Genomic DNA, 14051 nt, shown 5'->3' with positions numbered 1-14051 from the left:
TGTCAATTAGCCTGTCAGAAGACGCTAAAGCCATTACATAATTTTCTGGAATTTTCCAAGCTGTTTAAAGGCACAGTCAACTTAGTGTATGTAAACTTCTGACCCACTGGAATTGAGATGCAGTGAAATAATCTGTCTGTAAACAATTGTGGAGTGGTTGAAAAACAAATTTTAATGACTCTAACTTAAGTGTGTGTAAACTTCTGACTTCAACTGTACATCCTCCGTGGGAACAATTATACCCTCTTTTCTCCCCAATTTCGTGGTATCCAATTGTTAGCAATTACTATCTTGTCTCATCGATACAACTCCCGTACGGGCTCGGGAGAGATGAAGGTCGAAAGCCATGCGTCCTCCGAAACACAACCCAACCAATCCGCACTGCTTCTCAACACAGCGGGCATCCAACCCGGAAGCCACCCGCACCAATGTGTCGGAGGAAACACTGTGCACCTGGCGACCTTGGTTAGCGTGCACTGCGCCCGGTCCGCCACAGGAGTCGCTGGTACGCGATGAGACAAGGATATCCCTACCGGCATAACCCAGACGATGCTAGGCCAATTGTGTGTCACCCCACCGACCTCCCGGTCGCGGCCGTCTGCAACAGAGCCTGGGCGCAAACCCAGAGTCTCTGGTGGCACAGCTAGCGCTGCGATGCAGTGCCCTAGATCACTGCGCCACCTGGAAGGCCCGTGAACATACATTTTAAACAAACCCCCAGTTTCTTATGGGACTAGTATTAAATAAAAAGACATTAACTATTAGCTATCAGACAAACATCCGACTGACTGTAGATGGGCAACCAAGTCAGAATGCAGTATGTTGATATGAGGAAATGTGTATGAGATATTTTGTAATGAATTAAGCCTCTCAGCCAGACCAAATCAAAAGACTTGAGTCTCATGGCCCTAGGTAACGGACAGCAGAAGAGTAATCACACGAGCAGAACTTAGTCAGAAGGACTATAGATAATTGCTCATATGCACTGATGGCTGAGTGCTCCAGTGCTGTGAGTGCTGGCCTATATGTGAGGAGGGTCATCCTATAATTAGCATGCCGCCCTGGTGCAGTATCTCCGATATAACCTTCAAATAGAATAGGCAAAGTTCATGACCCTGGGGGAAGGGGGGGGGGTCATTCTCATCCACTGTCTCTCAGTCTCTGTATGTTCTCTTCCCCTGCATGTAGTCTACCTCCCATTGATTTGCTAAGTGTTTGAGTCATAGACTCTCTTATAGAGGCCTATGTGCAAAAAGGCAAGGACCGGATCATCTTATGTTGGTTTGGAGGCTGCTGTGTCAAAGTTTTAATTACAGCATAGATTTTTTATTTTATTGTTATGCAACGGCCATGTTTTGCAAGTCCTCGCAGGCTCCGGTTGTGGTTGTGTAATTTTGTCTTTCAGGGAAACCTCATCTCAGAAGGCCAGGTACTGTATTCTCTCACCACTTTTTATTGTGACGTAGATATTCTCCGGGTGTTATTTTGGTTTCCCAGAACCTTGCAGATGATATGTTCACAGAGTTTCACACTCCCAACCTTGGGAAGAATGTTAACACGTTCTCGGTGTGGTCACTTCAAAGGTGGTCTTGTTCACAGGCAAAGCCAGGAATGTAATTTCATCTTTCTAGTCTGGAGAAAGATGGCAAAACAAACAGAAGGGTCAGCGTCTTACTTTGGTTTGCTAGTTTTTTGTCAATTCGTTTTCCGCGTTACATTTTCATCGAGCCTAGTTGTCTTTTGTCTCTCTTGGTCATAAGCTATTGAACTACGTAACCATGCCTACGTGATTGAGCCCTCTCCCACCAGAGAGTGTTGTTTTAAGAAAGGATTCAAACTTGTTTCAGGACCTTGCTCCATAAGAGAGCTGAGCTAGCCAAAGCTCAAGCTATATGGCAGCTGTACAAAGTATGTCATTTTCTGCTAGTAACAGCAGATTAATTCCGAAGCCAACGTGTATTCTGTTTTGTAGTTAACTGAAGTCGTGGCTGTGCGTGACTACTGTAGTTCTTAGGACTCAGAAAAGACCATGCTCATGTGTTTGGGCGCCTACTGTAAATGAACCAGCTTGATGATATATTTTTCGCCCTTTTAAAGGGACAGTGGAACCATCACCAGGCTACTCTGATCTGCTAAGACCTATTTTTGTTTTGAAGGGAAATGTTGAATTCACAGAGCAACTCGCATACACTCCTCCTCTCTTTGCCTTCAGCAGTCTGCTGAAATCTATCACCCATAACTCAGGCATCATGGCTGCTTTCAATCTCACCTGTCTGTTTGAAAATGGAGACGTTCTCAAGATGACAGGCGGTGCGCTGGTGGTGGGATGAGCTTCCAAAAAGGCCCGTAGCAACAAAGCTGGAGTTTTTGGGCTCTGGATCTGAAATACCTATTTAATTGGAATTTGAATGGCTATCAAGATGCTGCTTTGTACTCTGTTTCTAATCTTGAACCATATGCGGTAGTATACTGTAGGTGACATCAAGGGTGACATTTGGCCTCTGAAAAATGCTCTAATCTGCTCTATACTGTATATGCTGTATGTAATACTCACTATATAGCAGAGGTAATCATCCTGTAACTGTACATGCCATAGGTAATACTCACTATATTGCAGAGGTAATCATCTTGTAACTTTCTTTTATGATGTCCATGAGAAAAGGTTGTTCCCGCACATTTACTTTAAACTCAACATTTATAATCACAACCGCTACACGGGAATCGTAAAAAAGAAAAGATATGAGATTGTTGCTGCTGCAATATTGTGATTATTAAAGGGTCAATCTGCAGTTCAAATAATAATAATAGTAAGGCATCGCTCTACCACTTTTTTGGGAAAAAGCTGAGGGATGGGGCTGGAGAAAAGTAACCACTCTCAAATTCATAGACAGAGCTCTGGATTCAAGGGCTTCCCATCCATTTCATAAAAATATATAATTTTACCATGTTTTGAGACCATACAGTGTTTCTTTACATTTACAGTTGAAGTTGGAAGTTTACATACACTTAGGTTGGAGTCATTAAAACTAGTTTTTCAACCACTCCACAAATTTCTTGTTAACAAACTATAGTTTTGGCAAGTCGGTTAGGAAATCTACTTTGTGCATGACTCAAGTAATTTTTCCAACAATTGTTTACATACACTGAATTATAAGTGAAATAATCTGTATCACAATTCCAGTGGGTCAGAAGTTTACATACACTAAGTTGACTGTGCCTTTTAAACAGCTTGGAAAATTCCAGAAAATTGTCATGGCTTTAGAAGCTTCTGATAGGCTAATTGACATAATTTGAGTCAATTGGAGGTGTACCTGTGGATGTATTTCAAGGCCTACCTTCAAACTCGGTGCCTCTTTGCTTGCTTGCCGTCATACCGCTCAGGAATTAGACGCGTTCTGACTCCTAGAGATGAACTCACTTTGGTGCGAGAAGTGCAAATCAATCACAGAATAGCAGCAAAGACCTTGTGAAGATGCTGGAGGAAACAGGTGCAAAAGTATCTATATCCACAGTAAAACGAGTCCTATATCAAGGCCCCTCAGCAAGTGTCCTCTGTCTGATTAAACAAAATTAGAACTGTTTGGTTATAATGACCATCGTTATGTTTGAAGGAAAAAGGGCGAGGCCTGCAAGCCAAATTACACCATCCCACGGCGGTGGCAGCATCATGTTGTGGGGGTGCTTTGCTGCAGTAGGGACTGGTGCACTTCACAAAATAGATGGCTGCATGAGGAGAGAAAATTATGTAGATATATTGAAGCAACATCTGAAGACATCAGTCAGGAAGTTATAGCTTGGTCGCAAATGGGTCTTCCAAATAGACAATGACCCCAAGCATACTTTCAAAGTTGAGGCAAAATGACTTAAGGTCAACAAAGTCAAGGTATTGGAGTGTCCATCACAAAGCCCTGACCTCAATCCTATATAAATTGTGGGCAGAACTGAAAAAGCGTGTGCAAGCAAAGAGGCCTACAAACCTGACTCGGTTACACCAGCTCTGTCAGGAGGAATGGGCCAAAATTCACCCAACTTATTTTGGGAAGCTCGTGGAAGGCTACCTGAAACATTTGACCCAAGCTAAACAATTTAAAGGCAATGATACCAAATACTAATTGAGTGTAATTGACCCAATGGGATGTGATGAAAGAAATAAAAGCTGAAATAATAACCTCTACTATTATTCTGACATTTCACATTCTTAACATGAAATGGTGATCCCAACTGACCTAAAACAGGGTGTATTTAAACTTCCAACTTCAACTGTACATTGTGAACAAACATTGGAGTGAAACAAGCTTAGATTTTGCATTCCGATGGGGTAGGTAGGCCTATATCTAGAGCAGATCCATGCATTTATGTCTGCCCCCTACCTCCCCACTGTGAATGCTATAGCCAATGGAAACAGGTCCCTATTACAGGATGATATCCGAACCCATTTGAAGCCCCATGTGACAGAGAACTCATTTCTCATCCTGTGTAGCCTACTGTCACACATAAGTAGGGCTGCAATTCAGTCCCAGCAAAAGACAATGTAACAAAAATGCATCATAGCTCCCAGCACACACGGATCACATCTCGGATTCACTCAATGAATGCCATTACAAGTAAATGAAGTGTTTCAGCGCGCTCATTATTTCTCATGATTGAATTGTCCAAAAGCATCACTCAGTTGTTAGGACTGTGCCAACCCCCTTGCGTACAGGCCCCGAGATCTGGGATATATTCTAATGCTTTATCGAGCATAGTGTGGGCACCACGCTCAGTGTGTTTTTAATCAGCATCTCGCTCTCTGAGATACCGGAAGTGTATTATCTGAAATGTGCGGTAAACAGTGCTCCCTTGCTGCCAGAACAATGAGAAAGGTTTCATCAGCCGCTCAGTCCGTGGATTTGTCTCTAATTCCAGACTGTTCTGCTTAATGTTTCATGTGGTAATTTGTTTCGGCATGAGGGCTTTAAGATTTTGACCTTTTTGTGAAGGTAAAGATGAGATTGGAGCATTGATGCAGGATTTATTCTTCATTACCTTGTCAATTTGATCGATGTTATTACAGGAGACATATCCAATTGATTTAATTCTACTTTTTTTTCTGGCCTCTGGACTAAAACCTAATTATGACAAGATAAAGTGTGCCTATTTCTATAATGAATATGAACTGGGTGGGTTGAGATTATTCAATATAAAAGCACTAAACCTCTCTCTGAAAGCTTCACTTATACAAAAGTTTAACTTTAACCCAAAATGGTTCTCAAGTCGATTACTAAGAAAAGCTCATCCATTGTTTAAAAATGGCCTTTGTGCAAATTGCCATGTTTGATTTTCGATTTAATTAATCTTTTTCAAACTAGCATTGCAGAGCTGTTTACAATTTGAAATTTTGTCCCCCAGGAAAAGATAGAACAGATATTATGGTTGAACTCAAATTTGCTGGTTGATAAGACCTGTATTTATGGAAAAGATGATGGGTATTTTGTTTTAAAATTATATTGGAATGGTAGAGTTGTATTTTATGGAGTTATCGGAATTATGTAGGAAGGTCTGTAAAAATCCAACCATTACAACCAACTGATTAAAGCATTACCCCAAAAATGGAGGAGGCAAGTGGCAAATCAATTGGTCACAAACACATTGTTAGCAGATGATAATGCGAGTGTAGTGAAATGCTTGTGCTTCTAGTTCCGACCGTGCAGTAATATCTAACAAGTAATCTAACAATTTCACAACAACTACCTTATACACACAAGTGTAAAGGAATGATTAAGAATATGTACATACAGTTCCTTGCGAAAGTATTCGGCCCCCTTGAACTTTGCGACCTTTTGCCACATTTCAGGCTTCAAACATAAAGATATAAAACTATATTTTTTTGTGAAGAATCAACAACAAGTGGGACACAATCATGAAGTGGAACGACATTTATTGGATATTTCAAACTTTTTTTAACAAATCAAAAACTGAAAAATTGGGCGTGCAAAATATTGCCAATATTTGTGGCATACAATCATCATAGCTCTGGAGATTTTGATGTGAGGATACATAATGACTACACCATTTGTTCTGGTATTGCCCTCAGGTATCCTGTTTCTGGTCTCAGGTTCAGGAATGGCTGAAAATGCATAACATTGATCTAAAATTAACCCAAGAAGTCGCATTGTTTGAAGAGCTGGAAAACTTGGTCAGTCAGTTACTAATAAACAAAAAATACTTTCACTGATAAGAGTTATCTTCAACTCGCAATCTGCGGATTCTATTCGATTAGATTCAAATTGTATGTTAAACATCACAGCGTAGTTGAAAGATATATGGCATGAAGAAATCCAAAGGGGGTGGTCAGCAGAGATGGGTGGGATGGGCTGAAGGAAACTTGGGATGTGGAACTGTAGACAAGTGGGAGTGGAGTTGCTGGGCCGGGGAGAGAATGACGGTCAAAGATAAAAGTCTAAAATAAAGTTTTAAAAAAGAGAAAAAAAAGAATAGGTTTTGAATGACACTATGCCTGTTTACCTGAGACTGATGCTGCGCAGGTGCTTGTAAATGCATATACACAAACTCTCATTCAAACGCTCACATGCACGCACGCATACACACAGGTAAATAGTGCCACACATGCGCTGAAACGTATACAGTTGGCCTTGCTGTTTCGATTGGAGTTTTCCTTGATGTGTTTTTATTTTGCGTGATCTGTTTTGGTTTTCCTTTTGTTTTTCTCTTTTAATCCCTCTTTTGTTAATTTTGTTGGTTGTTGGTGCATTGGGGGATGGTGGCGTGGGGTGGAGAATGGAGGAAGAGGGATTTATGTCATTTATGAAGTAGTGTTTCTCTTTTTTTTAATGTCCGCTCTCTCGGTTTCAGTGGCAGCAGAGAGTCTCTGATTTAAAGGAGTGTTGTATTTCCAGATGGGTCTGATACCATTCTTCTCTTTTCTCCACAGTCTCTGTTGACAAAATGGGACAGCATCTAGGAAAACGCGAGCCACAGCCACAGAGCAAGGTAAGCGTCTCAGTTGAAAGTGTATGTATGTATGCATGATTTTGTGCAAGTATACAGGACATTAGTGCTCAGCGATTAACCGAAATGTTGGTTTATTTTAGTTTTTGTGTTTTTTAAAGTAATTGACCAACATCAGTTAAATGATTTGTTTTCTGTGCGCTCGACGCGCCGTTTGTGCCGTTTCTCTAGAGAGATTACTCTCTGGGACACGTTGTCCAACTCATCATAGTTGAATGAAGTAAATGTGGTAATTAACTACAATGACCAGAATCCAAACCAGTGGAAGAGCGATAGAGAGACACGAGAGGGATAGAGAGCAGTTGCTTAGGTTGTCTCTACCTGGCAATGCATCTAAGAGATTCATAGGTGTCATTTAGCCGTCTTAAAATCAACTTTGACAAACTGCTGAAACAGTGATTTTTGTCAGACAGCCGGCAGTTAGCCAGCTAGGCTAGCCTACTAGCCTGAAGGATGACTCTTTGGGGAACAGAGGTAGATGGCTGGCTACTGCCTGAGCAGAGATTAGATAATGACTTGAAATAAAATAATAAATCATCAAATATATGTAGATTTTTGTATATGTATACAACAACTGAAATGTTTTATTAAAGTCATGTGAATTGGTGGTTTATGAATAGAGGATATGCAGAAATGGACAGTCATTGGGGTTGTGTTAATGAGATAATATCATTATCATACATAAACAACCAAAGTAATGTGAGTAAATGATGGTTAGAGCCTGATAAGTGATAGTAATGGGCAGTCACTACCAATCAATTGTTTTATTCTGTGTTGTCACAGCAATGAACCCACATAATGCATTTATTGTTGTTTTTTTTAAATATTGAAAATGTAAAAAATAAATACATGTAAAAGCATTAATCGCTCAGCACTACAGGACATACACAGTATACACGCTTTTAGTGCAAATAGATGTGCATAGTGTGTAAGATACGTTTTGATCCTTTAGTTTTTTTTGTGGGCGTAATACTGACAATGGTAAAGTTCAAAGTGATTGTAGACTCTAGAGCCTTTTATGTCATTCACAGCTTAAGCCTTCATCAGGGAGGTGAGGCAACTTTGGACCCTGCTGCAGCTTAGTCATGCAGTCATTCGTCAGAGTTCTGAGTTCAGAGTTATGACCATTTAAAAAAATAAATATGAAGCTCTCAATTAAATCTGAAGCACTCTGAAAAATACAAATGGCTTCAAAAAGAGTCTGGCTCGGCACTTGAATAATGTAACAATCAAATGGATGCCAGACAAAGGTTGCATTCCAAGTGGCACCCTTTTCCCTCATGTAGTGCACTACTTTTGACCAGAACCCAAGCTGTTTACACAGAGCATTTTCATAATATTTAATTGGAAATAATAATGGACCTGTATTTGTGAACTTTTCACTCTGTCAAGCTTGCTAAAATTAATCGAAACTAAACCTAGACATTCAGGGAGCATCGAAAATTCCAAAATCGATGGATAAGAGGACAATATTTTTTAAATAACTTTCGACGGCGAGGAAATAAAATAAATTGTAAGTGCGGACCTCCAGACCTTGGTGAGGTCCGGATGCGGCGCTCAGGGCAAAATGAGCTTGACCCCCCTTGCTATTTTTTTAAATCACTCCCTCTTTTTTTCTCCCACTCCTTCTCTCTCTCCATGCTTCTGGGGAGATGATTTTCTTTATGGGCAGTCCAGTCCCGAGAGAGGTGGGGTGGGGGGTTATCAGTGGGAGTGTTGCGACTCGGAGCCGCTGAGTCTTCTTATCGACTTGCCAGATCTTAGAGTGGTGGACGGGCGGTGTTGCCAGGCAGTGGTTGATTAGCTACTATCAGAGTGTGCCTGGGTGGTCAGGACACTGGGATTTCAGTAAGTGATGACAACGTTTGCCTGCTATAGAGGAGGAAAGGTTATGTCATGTCACGTCTCAGGAGCTAGCCTGGTTATATAACTAGGCCGTTTCAGGTTAATGTCGGATGTGATGTACAGTATCTTTTTGATTCATCATTTCCAGCAGATTCGTAGCCCTGTCTTGTTCGGGGGCCACAGAATCAGAACGAGGTTTTTCAAATGACAAACTGACGAATATTAGAACACTTCTGGTGATGGACTGATTCCCAACTCACATTCATTTAGAATTTCACCCTGTTGTTACACCTCAGAAAGATGACATTTCCTTGCTTATCATTGCCATGGGTTGGGACCCCTGTGTAAAGCTAAACTGCTCGCTCATAATGATAAAACAGATCTTTAAACTGTAAAGCTGTGGAGGATATAGTGTTGTTACTTACTCTTGAAGAGACATTGGTGTGTTAGCTCATCAAAATGTGAAGGAGAAAGCACTATCTCCGTTGCACGATGCATGTATTGACAGATGGTTGTTTAGACATCCCACCAATGAAATTCTCACTCTTGGTGGGCATATATGTTGCCATGGCGATAACTGATGCGTTATGTTAGGCCATTCAATGGCACATTTCATCCCACCCACCTCACACAATACACAGAGATGAACGCAGGGTCAGTGTCCCATTTCCTTCTGTAAGGATGAATGGACTATTGGGAAGATTATTATGAATTACATTTGACATTTTAGTCATTTAGCAGATGCTCTTATCCAGAGAGACTTACAGTAGTGAGAGCATACATTTTCATATTTTTTTCGTGCAAATCAGCTTATTTTCAATTTCATACTATCATTAGCTCAGGGCCAATGGTCCACAAGAGCCCATTCAGCACTCCCACCCTAAGAGCCCAGCTGTCCAGTAACGTTGAGCTCATCTCAACCATCCTACACATTTGATATCATGTCTCAAACACGGATGCTTTTACCCTTTTGGGGAAGATTAGTCAGTTCTGTCATCAGATCATTTGTTATTCTTTTCTGTTAAACTAGCCTACACAAATTATTACATTAAAGAGCTTTTAAAAGTCAAGTATTTTCAGTCAATGGGGGTGTTTGGTAGTGATGGGGGGTGATAAATCGATCATGTTGAGTGTCGCAATATTATTTTTTACGATATTATATAGACTCTGACGCCAACTATGAATTCTCTAAAAGAAGGAAGTTAAATTAAACTACTGCTAGTCAGCTGTTCCTGTGCAAAAAAAAACATGTTTGGGGCATTGAATCGCAATAAAATTGCAGTATTGAATCGCAATACATATAAAATCGTGATCCATATAGAATGGCAATACATACTGTATCATATCGACACCTAAGTAACGTGATGATATCGCGTTGTGAGGTCCTGGCAATTCCCAGCCCTATTGTTTGGGTGTTCGTTCTGAAGCTGGTTAGCCCTCTGTGGTTTGGTCTGTCCACTCAGAAGAATAAACTGGATTAAGCCAAAGCCTTAGAGAGCCTTTGTGCAGAGGAGGACTGGCACAGATACGATTGGTTGTGGGGTTGCTTGACTCATAGAGGATAGTTATTCTTCTATTTCTATGGCTTGATGTCTGTAAGTCCTTGGGTGGCTCTGTTACTGTAGGTAGTGAACACAACACGTATGATTTAAAAACAACATTCTCATCTACTCATTCAAGGGTTTTACTTAATTTTTTACTGTTTTCTACATTGTAGAATAATAGTGAAGACATCAAAACTATGAAATTACACATATGGTATTATGTAGTAACCAAAAAAATACACTTTATATTTGAGATTCTTCAAGTAGCCACCCTTTACCTTGATGACAACTTTGCACACTCTTGGCATTCTGTCAACCAGCTTCACCTAGAATGCTTTTCCAACAGCCTTGAAGGAGTTCCCACATATACTGAGCACTTGTTGGCTGGTTTTCCGTCACTCTGCAGACCGACTCATCCCAAACCATCTCAATGTGTTTGATTTGGGGGATTGTGGAGGCCAGGTCATCTGATGCAGCACTCCATTACTCTCCTTCTTGGTCAAATAGCCCTTACACATCTTGGAGGTGTGTTGGGTCATTGTCCTGTTGAAAAACAAATGTTAGTACCACTAAGTGCAAACCAGATGGGGTGGCATATCGCCGCAGAATGCTGTGGTAGCCATGCTGGTTAAGTGTGCCTTGAATTCTTAATAAATCACTGACAGTGTCACCATCAAAGCACCCCCACACCATAACACCTCTTCCTCCATGCTTTACGGGGGTGGCAGGGTAGCCTAGTGGTTAGAGCGTTGGACTAGTAACCGAAAGGTTGCAAGTTCGAATCCCCGAGCTGACGAGGTACAAATCTGTCGTTCTGCCCCTGAACCCACTGTTCCTAGGCCGTCATTGAACGTAAGAATGTGTTCTTAACCGACTTGCCTCGTAAAATAAAATAAATTTTTAAAAAAACGGGAAATACACATGCGGAGATCACAGCGTTTGGATCCAACAATCTCCAATTCAGACTCTAGACCAAAGGACAGATTTCCACTGGACTAACGTCCATTTCTCATGTTTCTTGACCCAAGCAAGTCTTCTTCTTATTGGTGTCCTTTATTAGTGGTTTCTTTGCAGAAATTTGACCATGAGGGTCTGATTCACGCAGTCGCCTCTGAACAGTTGATGTTGAGATGTGTCGGTTACTTGAACTCTGAAGCATTTATTTGGGCTGCAATTTCTGAGACTGTTAACTCTAATGAACTTATCCTCTGCAGCAGAGGTAACTCTGGGTCTTCCATTCCTGTGGCGGTCCTCATGATAGCCAGTTTCATCATAGCACTTGATGGGTTTTGCCACTGCACTTGAAGAAACTTTCAATGTTCTTGAAATGTTCTGTATTGACTGACCTTCGTGTCTGAAAATAATGATGGACTGTCATTTATCTTTGCTTATTTGAGCTGTTCTTGTCATAATATGGACTTGGGCTATCTTCTGTATACCCCCCACCTTGTCGCAACACAACTGATTGGCTCAAACGCATTAAGAAGGAAAGAAATTCCACAAATTCACTTTTAAGAAGGCACAACTGTTAATTGAAATGCGTTCCAGGTGACTATCTCATGAAGCTGGTTGAGAGAATGCCAAGAGTGTGCAAAACTGTCAAGAGAAAGGGTGGCTACTTTGAAGTCTCAAATATAAAATGTATTTTTTTGTTGTTGTTACTACACGATTCCATATGCGTTATTTCATAGTTTTGATGTCTTCATTATTATTCTACAATGTAGAAAATAAAAAATGAAAGGAAAACCCTTAAATGAGTAGGTGTTCTAAAACTCTTGACCGGTAGCGTATATTTGCATAATATTTAGAAGTTGTCCTTTTTCGGGTTAAATTATTATTATTTTTTTTGCTAATGGTTAACTACTGTTTGGATAAGGTGGTTGCATAGCTTGCCAAAACCAAATTGGTGGTGGAAGTTGACGTAATGTTTTACTGTAATGCAGTTAATTGGTGCTTTTGAAACTGAGGTTGACATCCAAACAAGCCAACTACCTCAACTTGTACTCCAACAGTGTTGAATACACATAAATAAATTTAGGCTCATTTAGATGGGCTGCACTGAGGAGATTCTGGATCTATCCCCCATGGGGAGACTTACGCGTGGTGTTTACATGGTTTAAGTTGAACTCTTACTCGATCTACAGTATATGTTTTGCATATACAGCATCTGCCTTAATGATGTGTGGTCCACCGATAAGGACAAGTAGAGGCTTATTTAACAATAACACACCACTGTGTTCAGTCAGGTTGGGTCTGAGAGCAGCTACTTTACTGAAAAAGAGCAGAATGCGATGCTGTCCATAATTGAACAGAACAAGGTGAGTTGTTTTCTCTCAGTGTCTCGCCCTCTGAATCCCGAAATTGCACCCCACCTATTGTTCCTGTCTGTTACGGCGTGGGTGGGGAGGAAAGAGGGGGCTTTTAAATGGCGAGTAATGTACTTTAACGACATCGGGTAATTAACCTCCGCCTTGCCGGAGTCAATTTGTCACCGATTTTTTCAAATTACAGCAGAGAAAATGGGCGAGCCGTTAAAATTCAGCTGTGGACGCAATCAACTTTGACCCTTCTCCTCCTCCCACTGCATAATGGAATTAGAAAAGACAGAGGGAGAGAAGAAAAAAGAGAGAAAGGGAAGACTGCCTTTTTGAACGAGGTCTTCATATTCCTGGCATGGGCTTGCCTAGACTACCGGACAGTGACGGTGAAACCCGGGCTGGGCCTGCCTGTCCTGGCCACCTACCCAGGGGTTGATGAGAATCTATGGGGCTCTGTCAGACTCAACCAGGCTGCTGGGGTACCATGAAAAACAGGAGAGCCCAGGCAGACTCCCAGTGTTGAGACAGTGTATATTGAATTGTAATATTTTTCACCTGGTGATCCAACCAGGGGAGGGAGTGGTAGGGACCAAAGAAAAAAAGGAGGGGCATCAGAAATGATGCAGGTAATGTTATTTGATGTACTAATCTGCCTGCTTGTATCATAGCTGATAGCTGATATACCCCCCCCCCCCCCCCCCCACACACACACACACAAAATATTTTACAGTTTAAAGAGTGTCACAACATTGATTCCAAGCAACCATTATGGTGCTGGCTATAAGGCCTTATGCATACACTGAGACACACGTACATCGGGGATAGGACTATTTATCCACCCTCACAAAGCAGATTTGGGCGAAGCGGTTGTGTCTGAGGAGAATTCATGCATTGTCAGCCCTGTGGTAGTATCCAACCTCATGTCTGATAAGCCTGCATTGTGAACTGTCGTGGAGACCCTAATCCATGTCCAACTTCCAGACCTGTTGATCATGTTCTGCCCATTTGAAAGCCACCTTATTGGCTTTTTCTCAGTTTCAAGAAAAAGCCAATGTTGTATTGTGTGAATTCATTGCGGATTAAGACGAGAGGCAGCGTGTAAATCCAGTCTCCAGTGGAGGGAGCCTGCGGCCCAGTTAGTGGTCCTGAAGTTAGGCTATTGTCCACACTTTCCTGCCCCGAGAGGAGTATCTTTTTGTGTTGAACTGTAACTTACAGGCTCCCATCTTCAGCTCAGCATGCTGGCTCAGGTACCTGCCTGACTGGAATTGTGTTCAGAAGCAGATATGGGTTGAAATACTATTTGAAATGTTTCAAATACTTTTGAGCGTTTGCT

General features: G+C 41.3%; 1 protein-coding gene across 1 annotated transcript in view; it reads left to right on the top strand.

Annotated features, from left to right (window-relative positions):
* LOC124005003 (myelin basic protein-like) overlaps nt 1-14051 on the top strand; it is a 46024-nt gene that overhangs the window by 6050 nt on the left and 25923 nt on the right. Inside the window, exon 2 of the mRNA XM_046313824.1 lies at nt 6932-6990. Within this exon, the coding sequence (XP_046169780.1) occupies nt 6946-6990 (45 nt within the window). The 5' untranslated portion in view covers nt 6932-6945. The remainder of the gene's footprint in view (nt 1-6931; nt 6991-14051) is intronic.

The sequence above is a fragment of the Oncorhynchus gorbuscha genome, linkage group LG19, assembly GCF_021184085.1.
Source record: "Oncorhynchus gorbuscha isolate QuinsamMale2020 ecotype Even-year linkage group LG19, OgorEven_v1.0, whole genome shotgun sequence".
In the NCBI taxonomy this organism is placed as follows: Eukaryota; Metazoa; Chordata; class Actinopteri; order Salmoniformes; family Salmonidae; genus Oncorhynchus; species Oncorhynchus gorbuscha.
Note: the sequence above shows the minus strand (reverse complement) of the source record. Positions and strands in the feature narration are given on the sequence as shown.